Source organism: Caretta caretta, chromosome 9 (genome assembly GCF_965140235.1).
Source record: "Caretta caretta isolate rCarCar2 chromosome 9, rCarCar1.hap1, whole genome shotgun sequence".
NCBI classification, from domain to species: Eukaryota; Metazoa; Chordata; order Testudines; family Cheloniidae; genus Caretta; species Caretta caretta.
The window spans coordinates 19,677,011-19,704,506 of NC_134214.1; the positions used below are offsets into that span (position 1 = coordinate 19,677,011).

The 27,496-nt window shown below is 41.1% G+C and overlaps 1 protein-coding gene across 2 annotated transcripts in view; it reads left to right on the forward strand.

Moving 5' to 3' along the window:
- Nucleotides 1-27,496, forward strand: part of SI (sucrase-isomaltase) — a 146,978-nt gene that overhangs the window by 11,796 nt on the left and 107,686 nt on the right. For both annotated transcript variants that reach the window (XM_075132141.1, XM_075132140.1), the window contains exons 6-14: nucleotides 1,729-1,880; nucleotides 9,211-9,382; nucleotides 13,502-13,601; nucleotides 14,340-14,452; nucleotides 16,535-16,660; nucleotides 17,750-17,881; nucleotides 19,400-19,519; nucleotides 21,786-21,899; nucleotides 26,527-26,611. In XM_075132141.1, the coding sequence (XP_074988242.1) occupies nucleotides 1,729-1,880; nucleotides 9,211-9,382; nucleotides 13,502-13,601; nucleotides 14,340-14,452; nucleotides 16,535-16,660; nucleotides 17,750-17,881; nucleotides 19,400-19,519; nucleotides 21,786-21,899; nucleotides 26,527-26,611 (1,114 nt within the window). The remainder of the gene's footprint in view (nucleotides 1-1,728; nucleotides 1,881-9,210; nucleotides 9,383-13,501; nucleotides 13,602-14,339; nucleotides 14,453-16,534; nucleotides 16,661-17,749; nucleotides 17,882-19,399; nucleotides 19,520-21,785; nucleotides 21,900-26,526; nucleotides 26,612-27,496) is intronic.

Below are 27,496 nucleotides of genomic sequence, written 5' to 3' on the forward strand. Positions count from 1 at the left end.
TGCCCTGTTCCGCCCCCTTCCTCAAGCGCACCCCGCCCTCACTCCGACTTCTCCCCCACATCGCTGGGAAACGCTGTGAGGAAGGGGTAGGAGCTGATCCGCGGGGCCAACAGTAGGTGCTGAGCACCCACTATTTTTTTCCGCATGGGTGCTCTGGGGCCAGAGCACCCAGGGAGTCAGTGCCTATGCCCCCCATTCCCCTCCCAAAAAAGCACGGGATCTATAGTCATCAAAAGTCCTCTGCTGCTTTGTTTTTCCATCTCATTTGAAATGAAGAACTGGGTAGTGGCTCAAAAACAAATGTCTGAGAAATACTGCTATAAACTCCCCATTATTCCTAAATAAAAATTCCAGTGGTGTTGAGATTAAATACAGTCTAAGAGTAAATATAAATATGTTAACAACTGCATCATCTTCGGCTGTATAGGGTCAAGTCTGGTTAGTATTTAGAGGGGAGACCTCCAAAGAAAAATTGGGGAACTATAGTAAGCATTGTTGCTTATTCAGTGCTTAGCCCCTTATTCTGAAAGTCAGTACTGAACCAATTCCCCAACCAGCCAATGAGTTTCTAGAAGTGCCATCTTTTGGATGAGATATTGAATCCAATTCTTTATTACTTGTAGTCATTAAAGATCCCATGGCACCTTTCAAATATTAAGGAACATTAGCCATGTAGTCTTAGACAAATTTCTGGTAAAGTTCCCTTTTTAGTTTCAATCAAATACAAGTCATTTTTAATTTTTTGTCCTAACAATTGCAGACCTCCGCCAACACTAGGGTTTCCAGAGCATTCTAGAGGTCTGCAGGGAAAATCCATCAGCCTATGTGGAAAACTGGCTCTGACTGGCTGCCTTTCCCACTCCTCCCACCTCTTGGGGAAGCAATTACAGGTGGCAGTTAGAGCTCTCCCACATCCCTGCAGGAGTTGTGAGAGGTTTGGGGGTAGCAGAGGAGAGGGAGCTGCTGATACCATTTTTACAAGCGGGAAACTGGGAACAGAATGAGCTCAGCAGCTTATGGCATCTCTGCTCCCTCCACTCCTCCCTTCCTGTGAAAAATGGCTTGGCTCCCTTCTGCTCCTGTCTCCCCTTTCCTCTTCACTGCAACTCCAGACCTAGGAAAAGGGTGAAGAGCGCCTGGTGCTGTGCCACCCTCCTGCTTCCCACTTGGGCCTAAGAGGAAGATGAAGAGCCCCTCAGGTTGTGTTTCCCCCGAAGGTTGAAGCGGGGGTTTAATATCCCCTGGGGGGCTTCAGGGAAACACGTGCTAGGAGGCAATATGTGGGACTGGAGTGGAGCAGAGTTGATATAGGGCTGGGGAGCACAAACCTAATTGGTTTGGGGTTGGGGGCACAAATATAACTGATTTGGGGCTGATGGGGCCAGAATTAATTAATATGGAGCTGGAAGGCACTTGACTGATGGTAAGGTACTAGGGGTACACAATTAATTGATGGGGGGCTGTGGCACAGGCACATAGAGGGCTAGCGGCAGGATAGGGTGACCATACATCCCATTTGGGCCGGAGCAGTCCCTTTTTAAAGCCCTGTCTCGGCCGTCCCGACTTTTTTTTCAAAAGGAGGCATTTGTCCCGTTTGCTCTTGCTGACTTGATCAGTTGATATAGTTAGTTCAATACATATTGTGATTCAGGAAAATGTTCTAGTAGATAAGTAGAAGTTAATTTTTGGACCTCTAATAATTTAAATGTAACTGTTTAATCTGTGCAGATCACTGATCCTAATAAAAAAAGATTTGAAGTTCCTCATGAGAATGTAGAAGCTTTTGGTGGACCCGCAGCCTCCAATTTAAAGTATAAAGTCGATATCATTCAGAACCCTTTTGGTATCACTGTGATGAGAATGAGCAGCGGCACAATGCTGTAAGTAATTTTTGTGCTTTTTATAGATAACACTACAATAGGTGTTCACCCTGAATGCTCAAATCATGTAATAAAATAATACCTGTTAGAGATGGAATGAAGACTCCAATTAGGCCATCTAGTCTGTTTCTCTGCCACTCTAGGTTTGTTCCTTGTTTGTAGTACTACTTTGTCCAGTTTAGCTAAGGATCACATGTGCAGATAAGGAGGTGTGAGGTCTTTGGTCAAAAATACCCACATAACTGCACATTACTGACCTTTGTGGGCATAATTACATTCAATTATACACACAATCTGTGTACTCAGTCTAGTGATTTGCATGGGCAAATGTAATCATGTACTTTTGCATAGTGATTTCAAGCCTTTCTTCGAGAGATGTAGCTATATTTTCCACATTTACCTTTTTTATGTTGTTTTTAAATCCAGCTGAAGAATTTTCAGATTTGACCACAAGCTTGAACCAGGAAATATAGGAACAATTATATGCAACTTCCCAAGTTGCAGCTAGCATAACTTTTTGGACTATACTATGTGGCTGGACATTGTTGTCCCACTTTTGGAGTAACACCCTTGAGCTCTTGCCAGAGACAATTAAGAACAGATTCAGCAGTACAAGGAAATCATACCTATCTGATGGGAGGCCTTTAGAAGGGGAAGGGGACAGGTGCATCTTTTATCCCTGGTTGTTCAAAGGGAGATGGCTGGAAGACTCTTGCCTACAAATGCCAGAGTGTGCAGGACTGGTAATGAAATCTATTAGTTCTTGGGGCAAAGCACCAATTTTTGTTAACTGACCGATCAAATAATTCTGTAACGGAGATCAGCCTGGGAGATATCCTGAGGGCTTATCTACACTTAACATGCTGCAGTGGCATCGCTCTAGCACCTCAGTGAAGATGCTACCTAGGCTGATGGGAGGGCTTCTCCTGTTGGCGTAGGTAATCCACCTCCCTGAGAGGTGGAAGGTAAATCAGTGGGAGAATTCTGACCTAGTGCTGTGCACACCGAAGGTTAGGTCAATTTAACTGTGTCGTTTGGGGTGTGGAATTTTCACACCCCAGAGTGATGTAGTTATATTGACCTAATTCCTAGTGTAGACTAGGCCTGAGATCCATTTAAAATTTCTCTCCTGGCTGACATTAAGCCAGGCAGTGAAGAAGCTTCCTGCCACTTCAGGACATAGGGTTGTAATCTGAATGGATGGAGTCATAGGGACAGGGGTAGGACTGGGTAAGCGGGTAATGCTGGTTTAAGGAAGCATCCCCTTATTACAGGGTGTTTTCTTAGTATTGCAAAGGCTAGCAGACATGATGGCTTTTTCTGGCTAGACAAGAGTCCTAGCTTGGATACCATGGTGATGAGGGCTGTATCTATAAAGAGTAAGGATTCCTCAAATCTCTTTAAAAATAGATGTAAGTTTATTGGCCAGACAGTTAAAGTCTCTTATGTCTGTTTGCATGCATCTGTAACCATTGTGGTCTCTGTCCTCAGGGAATTACATATACTAATTACTTGCTTGGGCCCCAATCACTAAGGCATGTGGTTTGGTTTAAGTATGTGAGTTATTCAGCTGGCTTCAGCGGAGACTATTCGTGCTTCATTTTAAGCACATGCTGAAGTGCTTTGCTTGGACCCAGGGCCTGGTCGGACCCAAAGGAGACAAGGAAGTGTAGAGGGCCCTGCGACATTCCACATCAAGCTACAGAGCAGGCTTCCACAGTGGAGTGAGAATTTCTTTTGAACATAAAGCCAGGGGAGAGGGATTTTAAAAAAAGAGAGAGAGAGAGAAAATCCAGCCTTCATTATCTGTCATAATGAAGCAAAAAAAGGGCAGAAAAACATTTTGTTTCCTTTTCAGGTCATCTTCAAAGTGTCAGACAGAGGATGACACATCTTCACTGCCTTTTGTGTTCGCTGATATTCAGTTAATCTTTAACAATTTTGAGTTGGGTAAAGGCAAATTAAGGGGTGTGAGGAGGAGATGGAAGATGCAGAATTCTAAGTAGTGATGCAACACAGCCTGGATATTTCAGAGGAAGCTGTGAGTGCAGGAGCTGGAATTGTGCAACCAGCAAAAGCAGGAAATGTACTACAAAATATAATATTCATGAGAACATAACGGACCTCAAAAGTTCCAGTTATATCATCAGAAGGAACTAAAGGGATCGGTTTACATTTTGAGAGGCTCATTCAATTTATAAACTCTTTCTAGAGTTTTCTGGTTCAACAGTGTTACTCATTTGCTCACAGTAATATTTTGTCCAATATGTCAAAGGTTCAGGCCCTGAATCATGCAACTTCCACAGGCAAAACTCCCAGTCAGGAAAAGAATTTTGTTCTGTAAGGGGGTGCCTCATAAACCTTTGTTTTACATCCACATTAATTTATTTTAGTTCTCATGTATTAATTTGCTTTTTTTTATGTTAAAATATTTCACAGAAGATCTAAACAGAGCCACTAATATTCTTGGGTTCAGCAAAGCTGCGCTTGGTGCAGAACACAAGTGAAGGGCATGAAAAGATGGCCGTAAACTACTTTTGAACTCATGGTCCTGGCAGTGGATTGGTCCCTGGTGTAAATTTCATAGAGTTAAAGGCCAGAAGGGATCACCTAGTCCAGGGGTGGGCAAACTTTTTGGCCTGAGGGCCACATCAGGGTGCAAAACTGTATGGAGGGTTGGGTAGGAAAGGCTGTGCCTCCCCAGACAGCCTTGCTCCCACCCCCATCCACCCCCTCCCACTTCCCACCCTCTGACTGCCCCCCTCAAAACCCCTGACCCATCCAACCCCCCCGTTCCTTGTCCCCTGACTGCCCCCTCCTGGGACCCCATGCCCCAAACTGCCCCCCCGGGACCCCACCCCCTACTCTACCCCTCCTTCCCTGTCCCCTGACTGTCCCCCTTGACTCCTATCCACACCCCTGCCCCCTGACAGGCCCCCCGGGACTCCCATGCCTATCCAACTGCCCCCTGCTCCCTGTCCCCTAACTGCCCCCCTGGGACCTCCTGCCCTTATCCAAGCCCCACCCCTCCCCCTTCCACCCCCTTCAATGCAACTCAGAGCAGCAGGAGTTTGCAGCCCTGCTGCCCTGCCGGAGCCAGCTGTGCTGCCCATGTGGTCGCGTGGCTGTGGGAGAGGGAGGACAGCAGGGGAGTGGCCGGGGGCTAGCCTCCCCGGCCAGGAGCTCAAGGGCCAGGCAGGACCGTCTCACTGGCTGGATGTGGCCCACGGGCTGTAGTTTGTCCACCTCTGACCTAGTCTGATCTCCTGTATATCACAGGCCATTAAATTTCACCCTGATACCCCTATATTGAGCCCAATAACTTGAGTTAGATGAAGCTGTTGTGTGCCACAGGCAAAGAACAGGACAGACCGAGCTACCACCATTGCCTGAGGCTCCTGCAATTGCAGGGACTGAACTAGGTGAGGTATGCCCAGGTGATTGATGTCTAGACTGCAGAAGTTGGTTAAAAAATGTCCAAGGTTCCTGCCAATCTGTCCTGGGGGAAAATTCCTTCCTGACGCCAAATCCAGCGATCAGTTTGACTCTGAGTAATGAGCAAGATATACCAACCACGCATCTTAGGCTATATCTACACTACACACCTGTGGCAGTGGCATGTAAAGTATGCATGGCTACATGCTGCAGTGAAAAGCAAGTTGTGTCACACTGCAGCATGTAGATATACGTGTTAGTGATATCATGGGGGCAGGCAATGGGGAAAGATTAGCCTTTCCCCGCTGCCGGAGTCTCTTCCTGTGGCAGGGAACGGTTCCAGCAGAGGGGAAACAGTAGGACACTACTACACTGCTAAAAATAGCCGTGTACATGGAGAGGCATGATTTGGGTGAGTTGAGAGTCATGTAGGATATGTACCACATGTCTTCACTCTACTAGCCTAAGCAGTCAATCACTGTCTACATTGCTATTTATATCCAGGCTAGGGGGGCTACTTGTGTACATCCTCTACATGCCGCCAAAAGAAGCGGGCAGTGTAGATGTACCTTAAGAAAGAGAATTCACAGTATCACCTCGGAGCACTGGTCCACCTTGTCTGGCTTCCAGCCTCCAGCTGTGTAGCCTCAGGAGTTCAGGGCAGCTCTAACCTATGCCACCTAATTGTTCGCAAAGGAATCTAGCCATGTCTCCTCTCCCACAACATAACCTCTCTGCTGGGGGTGGGGTGGGGTGATATACAGCTGGCTAAACCAGCCCTATGTCCATAGGTGCGGGAACTAGGAGTGCTGCGGATGCTGCTACAGCCCCTAGCTTGAAGTGGTTTCCATTATATACAGGGTTTACAGTTTGGTTCAATGGTTCTCAGCACCCCCACTGTAAAAATTGTTCCAGCACCCCTACCTATGCCACCGGGGGATTCTCCCATACAGGGAACCTTCATCTGCCCATTTAGGGGAGCTTTCCAGCCCATTTGTGCCACCAGTGAGAGAGGGCAACAGCAGGGGCCGGGAGCCAGCCCAGTGCTTAATAAAATCACATATTATATTATAACTGCATATTATGGAATGTGCTTGTTACAAATAGTTTGAAGTTCTGAATTACCAAATTATATTGTTGCTGGGCATCTGCTGTCTAGGAAAAGCTGGTGCCAGTCAACATTGACTAGGTGATATAAAAATGTAGATAAAATGTGTTTAAAAGTTCTTAAGCCTATAAACACATTAAATACTTTGATCCCCCTTATTTTCTGAAAATGAAATTTACTGCCTAACTCTGAAATCCAGTAGTAGTAAGTGTCATGGCTAATGTGCTTATTAAATGAATCAAAGAATGATTACCTGTCAAAAGCTGGGGTTGTTATCAGTTATGAGTTGGGGTTGTTATCAACTCTTCAAATTTAATTCATTGGCTATTAATCTTAAACTATTATTAGTATTGTTTACCCAACTGAGGTTAAAATCCTCCAGAATGATCAATTCACCACTATTAAATGCACAATAGGCGGATTTAATATTCGATGAATGGTTGATGACTGCTTGAATGGGGGCATGGCGGGGGACTGTAAAACTAGTTCAAAGGGAATGTGTATGGAAAAATCACATGAATTAAACACTGCTGAAAGACTGCATAAATTGTCTTTCACTGTTTTGTTGCATTTACCATAAATACCCACAAAAGGCAGGAAATTCAGTTACAGCTGACTCCTGTACATGATTATCTAATCACAAACCATTGTTTAAAAAGGGGCAGCTCCTCAGCTGGTGTCAACTGGTGTAAATCCATTGAAATTCCTGGAGCTCAGTTGAGCTACACCAGATGAGGACCTGACTCAATAATTAAAAATAAAAATCTTCTTCTTTGGGGAAGGAGGATAAGGAGGGACCAATACTTGTGACTTGTAATTTACTTTTAAAATAAAAATAATTAGAGCTAGTAACCTAATAACTTCCATCATCTTTCATTACCGTAATAAGTCCCACCAATTAATAATTGAAACTTCATAGGCCAATAACTACCACTATTGTCCCAGACAAAATGCACAAAGCACTGGGCTAGTTCATTAACAGTACATATTTTGTTCCCATGGAATCATTAATATTTATAAAAATCTGTGAATATGTGGACCAGAACCTTACTGAAATCATTAAAGCTATGCCAAATTCCCCCCAGCTAAGGATCTGGTCCACAATGCCCTATATTACTGCACAGTATTGTCATGTTATATATTACTGACAAAATAGGGTAGAGGAAAAAATAAAAAGATCAAAATGAAAAGAGCCCAAACTCTGTCCATTGTACTGACTTATTTATGCATCATTTATTCTTAATTTCTAATACAAAGTTTAATATTCTAATATTTGACGTATACAAAGTACTGCTTTAACTATACCAGTATAATTAAAGAACTACCATCGCCCTAGTGTGTAAGCACTTATACTGGTATGAATTACTTGACTTGTGCCTCTTTTTATTCCACGCGGAATATAGGGCTGTCACCACTGCCTCTATCTTCAGGCAAGTCTACACTACAAATGCTGCATCAGCACAGCTGCCCTGCTGTGTCGCTGTAGTGCTTTGATGAGGACTCTCCCATAGACTTAGCGACTCCACCTCTGCGAGAGGCAATTGCTATGTCTGCGGGAAAAGCTCTCCCACTGACCTAGTGCTGTCTACCTGGGTGGTGAAGGTCGGTATAACTCTGTTGCTCAGGGGTGTAGATTTTCACACCCTGAACGATGTAGTTCTACTGAAGTAAGTGTGTAGTGTAGATCTGGCCTTGGACAGTCTCTTGATGTAGTCTTACCTTCTTCCCATGTCATTTTGATAGCTGTAAATTCTGCTTCTTCTGTGCATTTCCATGTTATGCTTGGTCTACCTCATCACCTCTTGCCCTGGGGGTACCCATCCAACGCCTGCCTTGTTAAGTTAGTCGGGCCTTTCCTCAATGTATTTCCAAGCCATCTTCGTTTGTGAGGGATTTTTGGCCTCTGATACTAAGGATTTGTCTAAGGCGTTTATGAAAACTCAGGTCTCCTAGTTTCTGTGCCATGCAGTAAGACAAATTTTACAATGGTGTTAAATATTCAAAATGGGATGAGCCGGCATCTCTCCTTCTCCCAGAGGTCTCTCGTTTTGCCAGCTATGTCTCAATAGCTCCCCAATATTTTTAATGTTTTAGAAATAAGGATGCAAATTGAATAGCTTAGCCGCTGCTTTGTCCAAAAATCGCGAAGGGATTATGAGAACAGTCTAATGGATTTGGAGCATTTAAATATCAAGGAGCAAAATTCCATTTCATAATCTATCCTGCGTAAGGAGCACACCAGGGAGGGAATTATGACTCTGAGAGCCATAAATCTGACCCTGACCTGCTTCAGATTTGTACCAGTAGTGAATCATTTCCCCCTCCATGACAGCATGGCTGCGCTGGCCAGCACAGCGGGGGCAGAACCACAGCTCTGCCCAATTCAAATCTCTGGCTGCTTACTCCATGCTCACCTGTGCAAGAAGGAGAATAGCAGCCCATACAGGTTGCTGTCCCTGTTCTGTACTTGGACCTCCTAGGTACATAGTCCATAGAGGGGAATAGGTTATCTGAACCTCAGTGGGTTAGTCTCTTCCTGGGGCTTGTGACAAAGCCCCTAGTGATAGCTTATTTAAGACTGTGGTCTGTACTCTTTGTTAAATATTGTTTTTGTTTGTTTGTGTTGTACTAAAAAAGAAAGAGCCCTAGAGGAAAAAAATCATAAAACTGGCAGATAATACATGTGTATTATGGAGACATAGCACATAGCTTTGCCATAGCAGTCCTTCCATGTATCAGTAAGATAATGTGGGTTTTTTTGTTTTGTTTTTTACACTGTTTAATCAGGTTCAATACTAGCATAGGACCACTTCAGTATGCTGACCAGTATTTACAGCTGTCAATCAAACTGCCCACTGGAAACATTTATGGAATCGGAGAACACGTCCACACACAATACCGGCATGATGTTAACTGGAGAACATGGCCCATCTTTACCAGAGATGCTTTCCCCAATGGAGTAAGGAATGATTAATTTATTATGCTTTGGTCTTAGCAAGTGGTTTCTGAGAATTAAGAGTGATTATGCATTAAACACATTTTAAAATGTTGTTAGTTTTTGCTATCCACGATGGATTGGATATTTCTTAAAAGCCAGTCATTAGCATGGTCTGGCTGAGCTTTTCTTTAAAGACTTGTCAGCCACACAATGCGGTTGCTAAATGCTAGATGTTACTAATTGGAAAAAAAGCCTCACAAAAAAGTTAGAAATATTTTGATTTGTATGTTTATTTGAAATGTTGAGAATCAGTGGGTAAGTTGAGAAACATTAATATGAGTCTTTAGTTTCAACTACTAAACTAAACAGATAACAATATGTTCAAAGAGGTGCTCCGTGCAAATAAAGATGACACATGCATTCTCAGTTTAATGACAACAGAGTTAAGCATATAATAGTAAAGTTTCATTTAGAGGCTGAATCTTTGCAAGGTAAGTCATGGATGTCAACAGCTATTTGTTTCCAGTCCTTATTACTGTCTGCCCTGAATCTTGGTTTCCTGGACACCCATTTTCTAATAAATATAACTGAAGATTCTTGCTAGCAGCTTTGAAACCCTCTAGGCTTTGTTCCAAGCTTTATTGACACTTGCACACAAAAGACGAACTGTACTGCACTTTCAGATTCCTGACCCACAATGCCTTATTAACTAAAAGGCTGCTGAGTATGAGTGGTGTAAAGTCAGCTGTGCCAAATAAAAGGTTCTGATTAAAAAAAAATGATATTCATTTTCTGATTGTCATTTTTTCTGACCATATATTCCCACACTTAACCTCATCTGCTCTTCTGGGGGTGTAGACATTCATATCTCACTGTGGTGGTGGTGTTTCTTGGTATTTGTTCTCCCTTACCATAAACCTTTGAACAAGGGGAAATGGCTGCAAAGGATTGTAAGCCCTCTAGTGAACTATTTGCAAATAAGCAGATAAGGATCAGATAGGTGTTGGTACGTAGACAGATTTTAACCATTATGGATCAACAGAAAAATAACTTATTAATGAAGGACTGCTTACTAATAACAAACATATCTCTTGCCATATATAAAATCTTTTAGGCTTTGTCTACACTGGACTTTTGTCAGTAAAACCTTTGTTGTTCAGGGGTGTGGAAAAAAAGACCCTCAAACGGCAGAAGTTTTACCGACGAAAAGCACTGGCGTGAACAGCGCTTTGTCTAAACTAATCAATATAACTTTTAATGAAGACCATTCATCATTCTGGCCCAATTCAGCAAAGCTCTGAGGCAGGTGCTTAATTTTAAGCACATGCTTTGCTGAATCAGGGCCTCTATTGAGTATTCAAACCTATCTCTTTGACTACCAGCCTTTAAGGAAAACCTTACCTGTTTGCAATTAGTTCAGATTTTGAAATCTGTGGTCTTGATCCAGCAGTTGTAATTCAGGCAGAGCTCCCAGTTGACTTCAGTGGGAGTTTTGTCTGAGCAAGGAGTGCAAGATTGGGTTGCTATACAGCTAAATTATGGCTGTCCTGCATGAGTATACTAGAGGAGGAGTCAGTGCATAGAATCCTTTCCCCCTCATTGCACGGTACAGGTGGCAGCCATTATTTGGTCACTTAGGCCTCAATCCAGAAAGGGACTTAGGTGTTGCAATGCTGAGCTTTTTAAGCACCTATACATTGCCTATGGAGAGAGAGATGCCTGAGAAGGGGATCCAGAAAAGCTAGCACACTATGTGGGGAGGTGCCTAAGCTATCCAATGGGAGATGCCGGTGAGAAGGGTGTGTCGTAAGCTCCACCTCTCTCAAAGTTTGCTGCCTATGTTTCCTTGCAGTCAACTGCTGGGAATCTCTCTACTGGAGTTAGGCGCTCTTGTGAGAATGGCTTAGGCTCTAAAAACAGCCTCAGTTCCTGCCTAGCTCCTCACAAAAGTATGTGTGTATGTGGGTGTTTATGAGGGAAAGGTGGAAGAGGGAAATAGTGGTCTCCCTATAACTTTTAATTTAGTGGCTAGGGTACTTATCCAAGATATGGGAGCCCCAGTTCAATTCTCCACTGTGCCAAGGGACTGTAGAGTCACACTCATTTTTTCTCTGGCCCAATAAACATTTTAATAGTTATTGAATACAAAATAGAACAACAGAAGATTGAGGGAGGCCCACCAGAGAATATCGCACTGTCCCAGGGTTAGGGCACTCATCTGAGAGGTAAGAAACTCCTGGCAGAGTGAGGGAATTGAACCATGGTGTCCCACATCCCAGCTCAATGCCCTACCCACTGGACTTAAGGTTATAAATGAGATTGTCTCTTTCTTCTCTTCCCCCCATCCCCCTAGCTTTTGTGTGTGTGTGTGGTTAGATGTGCTCTGAGCACATCTATTGAATCAGGCCCCACAGGCAAGACTGGCAGTGCAATGCCTTATCTCCACCTTGTCTGTGAATCACAATAAGGTTTAGGCATGAGAGAGGCATCTGGAAGCTCACTTGAGGTAGTAGTGCACCTGTGCACAGGCAGAAACTTAGGTACCTAGGAGATTTCTACAGTGGAAATGTAAATGTAAGTGCCTGGTGAGCTTAGTCACCTAAAGGGTTAGGTGGCAGATGAGAAGGAGTTTTGTAGATCACAATAGTACCTACATTTGGCCTTAGGCTCCTAAATCCCTTTGTGGATCTGGGCGTAAGGGCCAGATTTCAAAAGGTGTTGAGGCACCTAAAGATGCATATAGGTCCCTAGGAGTTGTTTCAAAAGTACCAGTGGAAATTAGGGGCCTAGATACTTTTGAAAATATCACTAGGCACCCAACTACCATTAAAAAAATCTGGTCCTAATTCTCAAGCAGAGGCAAGTGAAGGCCAGCCAGTACTGACTGCAGCAACCAGGCCATAGAGAGGGTCTGGAGGTACGTCCATGGCCCCTCTCTCACTGTTCTGTAGGGAGTGTAGCTACATCGGTGGAACAAATGTAGCAACTGCTTTCTCTAAGTATTATGTAGGACCAGCTCTGAGGCATGCCTGTTCTTCTAGTATGGTGGTTTAATTTCCCAAGGGATTTGGGTGGTGGTCTGAATTATCCTTCACAGGAAGGGAGAAAAGGGGATTTATGACAGACTAATTATGTTTCGGTAAAAATACGTGTCACAGGACTTCCTGCCCTCACTCTACCTTTCTGCTGCCTTACTTTTTCCATTATCTGTTTCCTTTGGAAGCTGGTCAGCCTTGCGGGAATTAGGTAGGAGGAGCTAATTATACACAGGTGAGGTCTAATTACTACAGACGCACTCTCTTTGTAAACCCACTCAGCAAAACCACTGTGACTCAGCGAAACCACAAGTCTTGATTTTGTTTTGCAAAACCAAAATCAAGGGTAAGGCATGTCCCTTTACACATTTCAGTGGCAGTTGGATAAATGATTCTGGTTTTGGTTAATCTCTACTAATTCTACAGCCTGCTATTTGCTTCACTTTGATTCTTGGTGGGTGGAGCTGTGGGGCCAGATCTTTACTTGTGTTAACCAGCATAGCTCAATTGAAATCAATGCAATTAACTGATTTCCTTTTCCTGAGGATCTTATCCACAGTGTCGTTTGTGCTGATCATTCTTTTGCAGGAAAGGAGGACGACTATGACAAAGTCTGTTATCAGTTCACAAGTTTTTTTTGTTGCTAACGATAGAAGAAACAAATATCGGTAGTCATGTAATTAAAAAGAAACAAAGCTCTCTTATTTACATTGAATACTTATGGATATATGTACGCCCTGAATGGCATGTGAAGTATATTGTCGAGTTGATGTGCACATATAGCTCACAAAAACATTATTGGGATGCATGCATACTTATCAAAAGGTCTGTCATGTCTGTCTACTTATTTTATCTGCATGTTTTAAGCAAACTGTCTGTGTACTGATTTTCCATTTATTGGTGAATAGAAAACATCCCCGTAAAGGAGAAAAATGCAAGAAAATAGGAAATAAAAATATAAGAAAAATTCAGGGGTTTTGTTTGTTTCTTTAGCAGGTATGATCAGCAGTTTCAGTTTGAATCTCTCCAGGAAATTTTCAAAATGTATCAATCTGTGTGCCTATTGGGTTTTAATTTTCTTCTTTTCCTTCTCTTTTATTTTAAGGGCACTCATAACTTATATGGAGCTCACACTTTCTTCTTGTGCTTGGAAAATAACAGTGGAGCCTCTTTTGGTGTGTTCTTAATGAACAGTAATGCCATGGGTAAGAAAGACTTCTCTATAACTATTTCTAACTGCTACAGCTTAACATTAAAAAAAAAAATTATCTGCTGGATTGCTACACAGTGAACCAAAAGTCAGTTGATTTAAAGGTCAGAATCAGGCATGCGTTTTTAGCACAGCTACACGTGTAAAACTTGACAGGAAACTGTGTCTTTAAAAATATCAAGCAGCAGCTATATATAATAATAAAGATAGCAATGTTAAATATACTTAAGGTGAACAATGGCTACTCTACAACTAGCTTTAGGATCACATATAAGGCCCTACTTCCACAATGTATTTGCCTATGGCTGGAGCCCTTTTGAAGAGTATAGTGCTCTGTGCAGGTATCTGCCCATGTGCAATGCATTGCAGGATCAAGGCCTCAATTGGTAATGGACAGGTCATGAAAGGATCATAGTGTTGCTTTTCATTAGATCAACATACACAACTATCCCTGCTTATCAGAACTGTCTAAGTCTTTTGAGAAGATGCATTGAAAATCTCATGAGAAACGGCTTCCTCACTGGCTTTCTAGAGATTCCCTTTTCTTTGCAAAGGCATGTCAAATAAAATAAAATCTGAATATTTCACAACTTCCATTTGGTTTCAAGTGATGATTTAGGATGTCCTTGTTTTTTTCTGAACTCATTTACTTATCCTTCATGCGAACATTGAATGGATACATTGACTGTTTAGCTAATGTTTAAACTTTCCTCTATAATTCCTTTTCTGACAGAATTTGTTCTCCAGCCTGCCCCAGCAGCAACTTACAGAACAACTGGTGGAATTCTAGATTTTTATGTCTTCTTAGGAGACACTCCAGAGCAAGTTGTTCAAGAGTATGTAAAGGTATGTTTATATCAGATGAGGCAGTACTGTAAATAATGTAGGTGCTGATAGATACTCTCTAGCATGATCACAATATATTTAGTCATTTTGTATTTGTTGTGATTATATTGCAATGAAATGTTTCAATGGATGCTTAAAGGCATGTAACAGTCTGTAAAGAGAGCGCTGCCCTTTGTTCCGTGGCCTTTTTCCCATAGTGTAAAGATTCCATTATCAATGACAAACCGCCAATGCTTCTCTAAACCTTCCGTAATGCTAATAACAACATTAGCCATTATTTTTATGTGGTTTCCCTTTGTTCAGATCAACATCATTTTCAAGGAATGCTCTTATATAACATAAAATGCCTTTTGAAAACTTAGGGTAGTTGTAACCATGTCACTCTCAGGATATTAGAGAGGCAAGGTGGGCGAGATAATATCACCTTGTCCCTTTTGAAAACTTACTGAGGCAGTATAGCCTAGTGCACAGAGCTCTGGAACTGGGACGCAAGAGTGCAGGGTGACCTCAGGCAAAGCACTGGACTGTAGAGTCAGTCTCCCTGTTTCTGTGACCCAATTAATATTTAGTTCAGTTATTTCAATTATTTAATTAAGGTAGAAGACTTCAATTGGAGAGATGGAGGGAGACTCACGTCAGAATATTCCATAGCCCAGTGGTTACAGCACTCACTTGAGAGGTGGCAGATCCCCATTCAAATTTCTTCTTCTCATCAGACAGAGGGGGGGACTTGAATCCATGGTGTTCCATATCCCCGGTGTGTGGAATAAAGGATATAAGGAAGGGCTGCCTCCTTCTTCTCCCCAGCTCTCTGTTTTGTGTTGAGTTAGGTGGGCATACTATGGGATTGGGTCCTAGATGCAAGTTGGCTAAGGACCACCTATCTTCCCCTGGTTCATGGATTGCTAGCGGATATAGGCACCTCCCTGCAGCCTGGATTTAGGCAATCATCTCTGTGAGAGGGTTGGGGTTTAAGATATGCCTCCCCTGTGGCATCTCCCACTGGTTACCTTAGGCAGCTCCTCCCCTATTGTGCTGGCTTTGTGGATCACATTCTAAGGCATCTAGGCACCTAACAAAGGGCTGGTCTATACTACACAGGTCGATGTAAGACATCTTTTGTTGACCTAATTACGTCAGTGTCTACACTACAGCCTTCCCCTCACTGAAGTAAGTGCCCTGCTACACTGACATAATTCCACTTCCACAAGAGGAGTAAGGTTTATGTCAGTGTAGTTAGGGCGACACAGTGTCAGTGTAGATACTGTGTTACTTGCATGGGCTATTGGCTGTCTTGTCAATTTCACAGCTCCTGGGCAGCTGGGCAGCTGGACAGCTGGACCCCCCCTCCTGGCTGGGGGCACTGCAATACTGAGTGTTGCAATGCCTAAGTCCTTTTGTGGTTCTGGGCCCAAGTTCTATTAATATTACTTATCCACGGTAATACAGTCCTAAAATCCTGACTTCTCATATGCTCCAGTATTTTAATGTACACTTGCTGTCCTTTCCATAGTGATACTTCTTCCTCTATAGTTTGTCTTTATGACTTAAAATCTGATATCCCTCTTCAATAATTAATTGGTTGCATCTCAAATCATAATTATTATTGTTATAATTTGTACTGTGATAGTGCCCAAAGGCATAATTCAGGATCAAAGCTCCCTATTAGGTATTAGGTGTTGTATAAGCACATAATAAAAGACAATCTCTACCCTGTAGAGCTTACAGTCTAGTTTAAGATAGGAAACAAGAAGTGACTGTAAAATTGAATAAGGGCTAGAGGGAGAGGGAAGATGAGTAATAGCTATAAGGATTACGTGGTCCCATAGTACTAGCAATATGCACAACTTCATTGATCCAAATAATTTAAGTTTGTAGTTTTTAAAAGTAAATATGGAAAAACTTTACAGTTGTAACCGCATAATATCCATTATGGTTCCAAGTGCTAGACATGAATCAGAGTAATTTATAAGCACTTTCAGAGAAGTAAAGAACTAGGGAATCCTGCACTGACAAATGACATATACAAATTGAAAATGCAAGGCCCCCTTTTTTACTTAATTTTCATTTCTTAACTTTCAGCTGATAGGAATGCCTGCAATGCCTTCATACTGGAGTCTTGGATTCCAGCTTAGTCGCTGGAATTATACCTCTCTTGATGAGTTGAAAGTTGTTGTAGCAAGAAACAGAGCAATTGGGATACCCTATGTAAGTAAAATATTTTTTTTGGGGGGGGGTCGATTGGGGATGCTGAAGCAGGTCAGGAATAAATCATAGGTTAGGATCTACTTTTACAGTCCTGGAGTAGTTTATTACAAGTTAGTTCTGGTTAACATATAGAAACTGCTGTTAACACACCTTATAGAGACTTCGGTATCTTTGAGGACTTTTAATGTTAGATTGAGAGTCAAAATTGGGGAGGTTACAGTTATTATTCTTTGTATTACAGTAGCTCAAAAGGTATGTCTAAACCACCTCCCAGACTGGGGCAAGAGACTCCGGCTTGCTGGGCTCATGTTAAAAATAGCTGTGTTGACATTTTGGCTTGAGCTTTAAAGCTAGGAATGGGGCTGGACTTCAGAGCCTGAGCCACAACTTCAGAGCACTGTCTAAACAGCTATTTTTAGTGCAGTGACATGAACCCCCTATGTGGACCTGGCCTGAGAGGCTCAGCAGTGTAGACATACCCTTAAAGGCCCCAGTTGAAATCAGTACCCGTTTGTGCTATTTTAAGACATGCTAAGAGACAGTTAGTGCCTCAAGAGATAGACAAAGGAAGCACTGTTATCCCCATTTTGCAGATGGGAAAGTAAGATACATGCTTACATGCTGTAGTACACCCAGAGCTAGCGCCTAGCATACTTGCTGCTCCTTTGTAGAGCGTCACTGAAGTGTGTTACACGGCACATTCCCCGTCACCACCCAGAGCTGTCCTACCTTGCAGTGTCAGAGACATACAGTCTTTACAGCTGCCTACTTTTGTTGAGGGATACTATTGTAAAGAGAGATCCTAAATGGCAGAGATGTTAGCACCTAACTTCCACTGAGTTTCTATGGTAGTTGGGTGCAAAACTGCCATTTGTACCTTTGAAAATCTCCCCCATAAATTTCATCGCTTACATGATCTCTGTGCTGCTCACAGTTAGTATGAAAATTAGCCAAAGTTCTTACTGTCTATCCATAATAAAATAACAAAAATAAGTTTACTCCAGAGTAAACAGAACATAATCATATGAAAATACTCAAGGCCCCAGGCTATTGTTTCTAATATACAAAATAAACTATGCTATCTTTCAGGAAATTCAATACACTGATATTGACTATATGGAGGAGAAGAAAGACTTTACTTATGACCAAGAGAAATTTAAGGACCTTCCTAAATTTGCTGTGGACCTACATGACCACGGACAAAAATACATTATTATACTGGTAATGAACTAATTAACTATTTCACTTTACCACTGAAACAACATTGCTATTAGAATTACTTGTACAGTGTAGTTGCATCATACATGCATTTGACTTACGTGAATTCAACTATACGTGCTTGGCAAAAAAAGAGAAATAACAATAACTCACAATGGTGGAGTACTGTACAGGAGTCAATGGGAGAGTGCTCGGGGGTCAATTTATCGCATCTAGACTAGACGCGATAAATCGACCCCCGCTGTATCGATCGCTGCCCGCCGATCCGGTGAGCATCTTGCCACGCTGAGTGTGATTCTAGTATTTAAAGATACATATTTTTCGTACAACATGGCCCTAAACGCAAACCAACTACTTCATCTGGTGCTCAGCCGAAGAAACAGCGATCTGTTCCAGTGCTGGAGGAAAAACTGGCTGTGCTGGACTTAGTGAGAGATGGTATGTCGGTGTCCAACGTGGCAAGTAAATATGGCTGCAACGTATCTAGCATCCGTGCCATCAAGATTCAACAAAGAAATTTGTCAAGCCGTGGCATCAAGTGCTCCAATAACTGCTAAGGTGACGAGCCATGATAAGAGTTTAGCGAAGAATGAAAAGGCATTAAACTTATGGCTGGAAGACATGAACTGTAAATGTGTGCCTATCGATGGCAACACGTTGCGAGAAAAGGGTCTTAACCTCTATGCGCTGTTGAAGAGGGACAGCCTTCTGATGAGAAGGAATTCAAAGCCAGCCAAGGTTGGCTTAACAGTTTTAGGAACCGCTTCAACCTCAAAAACGTGCAGACTACTGGTGAAGCTGCATCTGCCAATGAAGAGGCAGCAAAAGCCTACCCCGAAAAATTAAAGAAAATGATAGAAGAAAAGGGCTATCTTCTGGAACAAGTTTTTAATGCTGATGAGACTGGGCTCTTCTGGAAGAAAATGCCCAACCACACTTACGCTTCAAAGCAGCTAAAGACCTTGTGACTGTGTTGTTTTGTGGCAATGTGGCTGGGCATTTAATAAAGCTGGGCTTCCTCTACAGGGCTGCAAATCCCCGTGCCCTAAAAGGCAAGAACAAAAATCTCCTGCCTGTGTTCTCGCAATCAAATAAAAAGGCTTGGGTGACAGCAGCATTATTTCTGGATTGGTTCCCCAAGTGTTTCATTCCAGAGGTCAAGCGGTACCTCGAAGAGAAAAGACTTGACTTTAAAGTGTTGCTGATCGTAGACAATGCTTCTGGCCATTCTGAGGCACTCCGGTTTGTGCATAACGACGTTGAAGTCATCTTTCTCCCTTTTTTATTCTTTCATTCTTCCATCTCTCTCTCTCTCTCTCTTTGACTATACATGATTTTCGCCTTATGCACTGCCTTTAGAACCTAATCCCCGCGTAAGATGAGACTCCACTGCATACAATAATTGTTTATTATTATAATTTGTGTAGATTGTATGTACTGTATATATCTATTGCCTAATTCTGCCATGCTTCAGAAAAATGGAAGAGTTTACCAACTCTCTCTTGTGTTTATTTTTATTAGGACCCTGCCATTGCCATCTCCCCTCTCCTTAATAAGACTTCATATCTTACCTATGAACGAGGAATGAACAAGGCAGTGTGGGTAAATGAATCAGATGGACAAACAAAACTCATTGGAGAGGTAACGAGCTACTTATGGAAATTGCAACCCCATCTGTACTATGTGTTGTCATAGCAGATAAGGTTGGGTCACTGCGTTTGTTACAAACTCCATTTTTAAAATTTTCAGTAAAAGTAGCTGTTCACAGAAATTGTTTTATAAAGCTGTATCTAGGAATGTAAGGTGTATTCGGGTTTTTTTTTAAAGACTTTTATTTACACCGTTAGGTGTTAAAAGGGGAAAAAGTGGGATACAGGGGCGATTTTTCTGAGGCACAAAGGACAGTTTGGCAGCCAGCTGCTATTGATTTTTCAATGGTATTCGGACATCTGACTTCCATTCTGTGCCTTTGAAAATCTCCAGGATCATGGAACGTGAAAAAATCACTTAGAACCACCTTTGCCTCTTCCTCCAATTTGTCTCATGCTCATGCTTAGGGCAACTGAAGATTGAGCCAATTGTGTGCACAAATTGATGTTTCCAACTCATTACATTTTTTGCTTTAGGTCAATGGTAAGCAACTAAATCAACTACATATCAGGCATGTCAACATATTTTAAATAGTCTAAAGAAATAATAACACAACAAACTTTCACAGTTGTTAGCCTCTATCGCAAAAAGAATATGCATTTTTAAATTGCCTGCATAACTATTTACTTGATATATGGACCATTACATTCTATCAAGTCGATAATCTGGTTTTAAAAACTCCCTGAATAGGTATTTATATTGCAGACCCTAGTAATTCTGAGAGCTGTTTGAAGAAGTTGGGCTGATGAATCACATTTAAAACACCTAATTAAGCATTTACATGAGCCCATAACAGCTATGATGTGACAACTCTCATATATTTCTATGAAACATGTGCATTACTTGAAGAAAAGACAAATACCACTGAAAAAAATCAAAGGAAATTAAAACGACTCCCTCCCTCTAGCTGTTCAAAATGTATATAATATTAATAACAAGGAGTCCGGTGGCACTTTAAAGACTAACAGATTTATTTGAGCATAAGCTTTCGTGGGTAAAAACCCCACTTCTTCAGTTAAGAAGTGGGGTTTTTACCCACGAAAGCTTATGCTCAGATAAATCTGTTAGTCTTTAAAGTGCCACCGGACTCCTTGAGGTTTTTGTGGATACAGACTAACATGGCTACCCCCTGATACTCATAATACTAATGTTGTGATATAGGCTAGTGACAAATGTGATGCGAAATAAAGGACTGAATCTCAGATTTAGCCTGACTTTCTTTGTTTTTGTTGTGATTGGGTACAAAACTTTAAAATACAGTAATTGGAACAAATTTTATGAAATACATATGATAAAAATATTATTAAGGAGAAAAGAAATGTTTTGAAGTGAGGTTTTCTTGGTTATATAAAATGCAGTGTAAGACCCAGTATTGTTCTCATTGGACTCTTGCCATTCATTTCAATGGAAGCGGGATTAAAGGCCAGATTTCCAAATTTTGCCTAAAGGTATAAAATTGGCTAATCAGACTGGTGCCTAACTCCCATTGAAATCAATGAAAGTTAGATGCCTAACTTGCTTAGGCACTTTTGAAAATACCACTAGGTGACTCTCTGCATCTTTAGACAAGATACCTTTGCAGATCTGGCCCAAAGTGCTTGGAATGTATGTTATACTTATTCTTTCTCATTCTTTGAGGTCAATGCAGTTACACACACACAGAGTAAACGTAAAGTATGGCTTATTATAGTGAGGAAGAACAATTGGCTCAACTTCCACATCTAAATTGATGCAAGAACATGGATATTCTTAGATGCTAATGTTCTCCTTCACCAACTTAATTCTTGATGATTGTATTTTAGGAAGCTGCTCCCAGAAACCGGCACAAAGCTGCTTCAAGGGTTTTTGCACTATTATTTAAAAGTGCACTTCAAATGGAAGTGGACTGCCAGGCAAATGAGGCTGAAAAAATGTATGCGCACACAGGACATTTACTCTTGGCTTCAGTTCTGGCATCCATTATAGCTTCTTTGAAATGAGAACTGAAAGAAAAAATATAAACTACTAATCATTGAAAGTAGAGTTTGAAACAGTTTTGAAGATCGCCGTGTAATTTCCCCCCACCTCATTTGGAGAACAAAATATTCCATTGAGTTTTCTGAGATTCTTACAGGACTAGATCCAAACATGGTTCAAATTATGTCCTGGGGAGAATTATTAGAAACTAATGGAAATGTTTGAAATAAATTATAAAGCTAAATCTTTCTTAATGGAATAGCCAGTTTAACCAGTTGCTCTTTACTTTCTTACACTGTAGGTGTGGCCAGGACGGACTGTGTTCCCTGACTACACCAACCCAGAATGTACCAACTGGTGGGTGGAAGAATGTAAGCTCTTCTACGATCAAGTGAAGTATGATGGGATTTGGATTGTAAGTCATTCACCCTTTTTTTTCATATGAAGCTAGTGAGAGTTTAGGATGAAACATCTTTTCAATCTCATCTCTTTGTACCGTAGGGATGTTTCTTATTAAAAACTAAAATAAAAATACTACTTATTTCCTAATCTCTTAACTGGAGAACAAAACACATTGGGTGAAATCCTGGCCCCACTGATGCCATTGGACTTCATCCAATGTATTTAGTGTATTTATATTTATGGATGTTGTCACGGTGCATCTAAAGTAACTTGACTTTGTCATAACTGTGTAAATGGGAGAGGAAGCTTCAATGTCTGCAAAAAATGACGACGACGACAAAAAACCCTACCCTGCCAAAAAATATTAAAATAATAAAGGAGGGAGAGTGAATGAGATTTCTTGCCCTTTTTAATAACTCTTCCAAACCGGTGTTACGAGTGTTACAATGCTAACGATATTTTCACCTCTAGTGAAAAATGTGGTAGGCTGGTGAAAAACAACTTTTAACTGACCAAACTTGTTTTTTTATACTCTCAGTCTAGGAATGAGCAAACCAAAGTTTACTGAAGTAAATGGGAATCTTTCCATTGACTTCAATGGGCTTTGGATTATTAAGTACCAGTTTAGCTACAGTAAAATTCTCTCTCTAACACACACACCCTGACCCAGCAAAGCACTTCAGCATGTGCTTAACTTCAAGTTTGTGAATACTCCAACTGAAGTGTTTTGCTGGAATTGGGACCCCAGCCTCCAAACTTTGGCCCCAAAATAAACCCTCACTTCATTTGAACATTCAGAAATAATATTTGTTTGTTCTTTCTTTCATTATTTCACATTCCTGCATCCTGTTTTCTGGGCAGGAGTGCAAACAGAAGTTACAAGTAGTTATATTGCAGCATCCAAAATTATGCTAGGTACTTAAAGGGTCATTGGGTCATGCATGACCGAATGAAGGGGCAAAAAATAAAATCTGGAAGTAAGAAGCAATCAGGCTGACTGTTAACATGTCAGTGGGTGTAGTATAGAATAGCAATGGTAGTCAATCCACTGTTTAAAGAGGAAAATCCTTTTATCCATATTTGTTACTTTCAGCCACAGGGATTACTGGGAAGTGGGTTCTTATAAAAACGTTAAGCAACAATTTTAATCTTTCTCTTCCTTGCCCATAACAAGCTAGTACACTTCAGAGAAAAGAGTCTAAGACGTATTGCAATAATAACTAACAACCTTAAACTGCTGATTTCAAATTAGAATGGTTAATCAATATTTTCTAAATCAACAAATGCTATTTCAATTTTCTTGCAAATCAGTTTTTAGACAAATTTCTACCTGGCAAATGATATAGTTGTTTAAACTGGAATTGTGTATTTATTTGTGGAGATTCACTGAGAGTTAACACACTGCCAAGTTTATAAATTTGCTGTGTTCTTCCATGCATAACCTTTTGCATAGTGAATTTAGGGGTACATACAAAGCCACAGTGCTGTGATGTCAACTAAAAATCATGTCAGTCACCATCTATAGGAAATATTATTGAGGACATCTTTAACAATCTCGAGCTACACTGCAGATTTTGACAGACAATCACAAAATACCCTTCCTGACCCTTCGTCTCTCTCAAACTGTATGGCATGGAGCCAACACTTGTGCTGAAGGTACCATGAAGATTTATATATGGAAGGAAAAGGTTATCCTTAGACTTTGGTTATTCTTTCATGTTCCTATCTCAGGGTTCAATTGTGCCACCTTTATTTGCCTGTTGTAGTTCTCATGGCTAGATTCTGGTTGTTCTTTATGCAGGCACAGAGTGAAGAGAGGAGGCAAGGAGCTGCCTGTCAACACTGAAATAGGGCCAGCTAAAATTATGCCCCTTGCACATCAGTGAGCACAGGGCTGATTCTGGGATGTTCCTCCAAGGCAGGCACCTTGCAATGCATCCACAGATAGGTGGGGAAGGGAACTGCTGGAGCCATGTCTCTACTCCCATGTGCTGGCCTGTGGAGCTGGCTAGCCACATGGGTGGGGGAAGAATGCTGCACCATCACAGGGGATATCAGTTCATGATCCACTCAGCACGCCAAGGGGGCAAACTGTGATCTGCCCCAGTGGACCTTCTGGAGTAGTGAGACTCCATTCTGCTCGTCGGTGCAAGGCTCTGCCTTAGCTTTATGCATGTAGCTCCATTGATTTAAATAGAACTATTGAGATAGTGAAGTGGTCATCAAGGATTTACCAGGATTTTTCCAGTATTATGGGTTGCACCCATGCTCCACCCCTCTCTTATTTCCTGTTTGTGGGTGTACTGCTTTCCCCTCTCTGCTCTGTTAGGTAGCCAAATAAAGCCATGGGTTCCCAGCCTTCAGTACTGCAAGTAGAGTGTTTCTGTTATGCACTAAGCAGTCCCAGTACAAAAGCTGGCAGAGTCAAAGTTCTATTCAAAATGGGAAAGAGTCAGTTGAATTTTGATTTTTGCCCTGTTTGAGCTATCACCCAGTGAGGTATGCATACATTTCTGCATAAGCTTATTACTGTCTGATACTATATTAAAAATCAGCAAAAACCTTTTCTGATCGTACAGGAGGAGTGCTTAAAAGAGGGCAAACCACACATTTTACAGAGGGTCCTGTGTGTGTGTGTAGAGGATCTGATTCTCATAATCTAGAATTATATTTATAGTCTCTCTGCTAAGTGGTAGTAGTTGTTGGGACATTGTAGATCAGTCCTCTGATGGAGCAGAAATATGTGAGTTGCTATTTTCTTTGAGTAAGTGGTTTCTTTAACATCATATACCCACCAGTCCTTGAACAAAAATGGCCAGAAAGGGCACACAAATGCTGCGTCTTTTAGCCCAAACTTCAGTTCCTGGTTCTGAGGAAGCAACTCTGCCCCAAGAATTAACTCTATAGAAATTAAGTCAGAGACCAAACTGGCTTGTGTTTGTAACAACTGCTTCCCACCCCACCCCCAAGAAATGACATCACAAATACTTACAACTTCACAGCATTTCTTCAAAGACTGCACACTGGGTACTCAGCACATAAGGTCAAAACAAACCACTCCCCCCAGAATGAACAAACAAAAAACAAACAAAAAAAAATAAACAAAACCCATGTTAGATTATGTGTAACAGCACCATCTTCTGGAGACTACCACCATAATTCATTTTTAGTAAGCGGGAAGGTTAATATGGTGGCAAATTGTTCCCAATATAAATTGGTCTATAATGCTTTATGCTCCTTTAGTGTTGTGGAACCAGTTCCTTTGTATTCTGCAATCCCTTGAAACAAAGAGATGTTGCTTTTGAGCAATTTATGAAAAACAGACACTTTTTGATAATATGCTTTTAAGTGTCTGTATGAAGGTATTTAAAGTCTCACTTTAAGATTCCTTTACATTTCCAGAGAGTGGTGATGTGAATCAGGCCTTATATGTTTGCAAAATTGAGCCCTTTTCGTTGAGCCCACCTTTCTTCCATTTATTATTTTCTCACTTCTTGGATGTATTCAGTCGATAAAGCCTCACAAAATTGACCTATTCCTTTTTCAAGAGAAAGTACAAATGTAAAAGCAATTAACCTGTACACGCTGCTATTTAATAAGTCACAGAAACCTTTCCTTAATATACAGCGACATGTTAATATTTGATTTGACTACAATGTGTGTAACTCCAATTAATGTAATAGAATAAGATAAGATTATACATGGCCTGATTTTGACCTCACAGGCACTCATTTCACACTGGGGTTACTTTTTTGACTTTATGTTAGTTGCTTTGTATTTATACCAGGATACATAATATCATAGACAGGCCCACTATCTTTTGTATGTTGCAAAACGGTGGGGTTTATAAAAAAGATTTGTGTGCTTTGATTCAAAAAATTCTTTATGTAAGTTCGTGCCCAATTCTTTCAAATGTCCAGTGAGAGACAGTGCATTATGAAGTGTCATTCTGGGACTGGATCTGTCACAGCTTGAAGTGAAATATAATGTATACATACCATTTATATCAGTGGTTTTCAGCCTGTGGTCTGCAGACTAAGATTTTCAAAGGAGTCCACACCGGCATTTGAAATGTTTTAAGTGTCTGCAAGTAAAAAAAGGTTGAAACCCACTGTTTTATACTCAAGTATCAGGGGGTAGCCGTGTTAGTCTGTATCCACAAAAACAACAAGGAGTCTGGTGGCACCTTAAAGACTAACAGATTTATTTGAGCATAAGCTTTCGTGGGTAAAAAACTCACTTCTTCAGATCTGAAGAAGTGAGGTTTTTACCCACGAAGTGAGTTTTTTTCCCACGAAAGCTTATGCTCAAATAAATCTGTTAGTCTTTAAGGTGTCACCAGACTCCTTACAATTTTATACTGATCATGGGTGCAGTCTTGCAAATAAACAGCTGAGTAAATTTGCACAAGGTACTATGGAAGGGCTCACATGCATAAGTCTCTGCAGCATCAGGATCCATATTATTATGTGGATAAATGGGTATAATATTCTATCTATACTATCTATACCTTAGGTGGTGAGTCTTTAGTTAAACTTTTTTTCCCCTTTCCTAAATGATCCGATGAATAAAATATAAGGATTTCATTAGGGAAAGATATTTAAGCAAATCCTATCATAGTCTACATTTTTTTTTTCCAGGACATGAATGAAGTATCCAGCTTTATAAAAGGTTCAGTACTTGGCTGTCAGCAAAACAACTTAAACTATCCTCCTTTCACTCCCAGTAAGTCTATAGTTTTTAATCATATGGCAAAAATCCAAGTGTGTGTGAGATACAAGTAATCAATTATAATGAGATGAGGGAAATTTTTACTTTTTTTTTTTTATGTTTTATGTTCTAAACATTCCTAATGACAGAAAAGATGAGTATATAGTATGTTATTCTCAGTGGCTTAGGTACTGTTTCCAGAACTCCTGAAGGCAAATGGCTTTTTCCAGTAAAATGTTTAATCATTTTTCAAATTATTAGCTGCATTTGCTAAAGTAAATGTTGCCATTGCTTTAATTAAGTCTAGCAATAGTATTGATTTTCCTTTATCATTAATAGCTTTAGGCCTGTAAGCATAACTAAACTAGAATTCTAATGTTTTATCAAGCAATAACTTTTGTAGGCCTGTCGCAGATCCAATAGTTCAATAATTTAGGGTGAAGTTGTGCAATCTTTCCACATGCTTGTGAGCGGTTGCTCACAGGAGTAGTCCCATTGGCCTCAGTGCATCTGCTTGTGCAAAGAAGTGGTCAGCAAGGCGATGAAGGGCTGCACCATCTAGTACTTAGTGCAGAATTTTAGATTCGTCTGAAGGTAAAAAATAGCTTTTTTTTCTGATCACACATGGCTCTAATGAAAAGAGTGGAAAGATTTCACTCTGTCAGAGATACAGTTGTAACCTGTGTGGGCATTTTTCCAGTGCAGTATTTAGGAGGTGGGAAAATGGGAAAGAAACAAAGAGCAGGGAATGTCTGTACAGAGCTGATTGGCACTTTGCACTCTAGCAGAAGCAAGGGACAGTGCATGGCCGTGCTGCTCTGTGAGCAAGACAGGACCCAGACTGCATCTCTGAGAGCTTGCTTCTCCCTCCCTACTGAGGAGACCATGCACCTGTGCTGG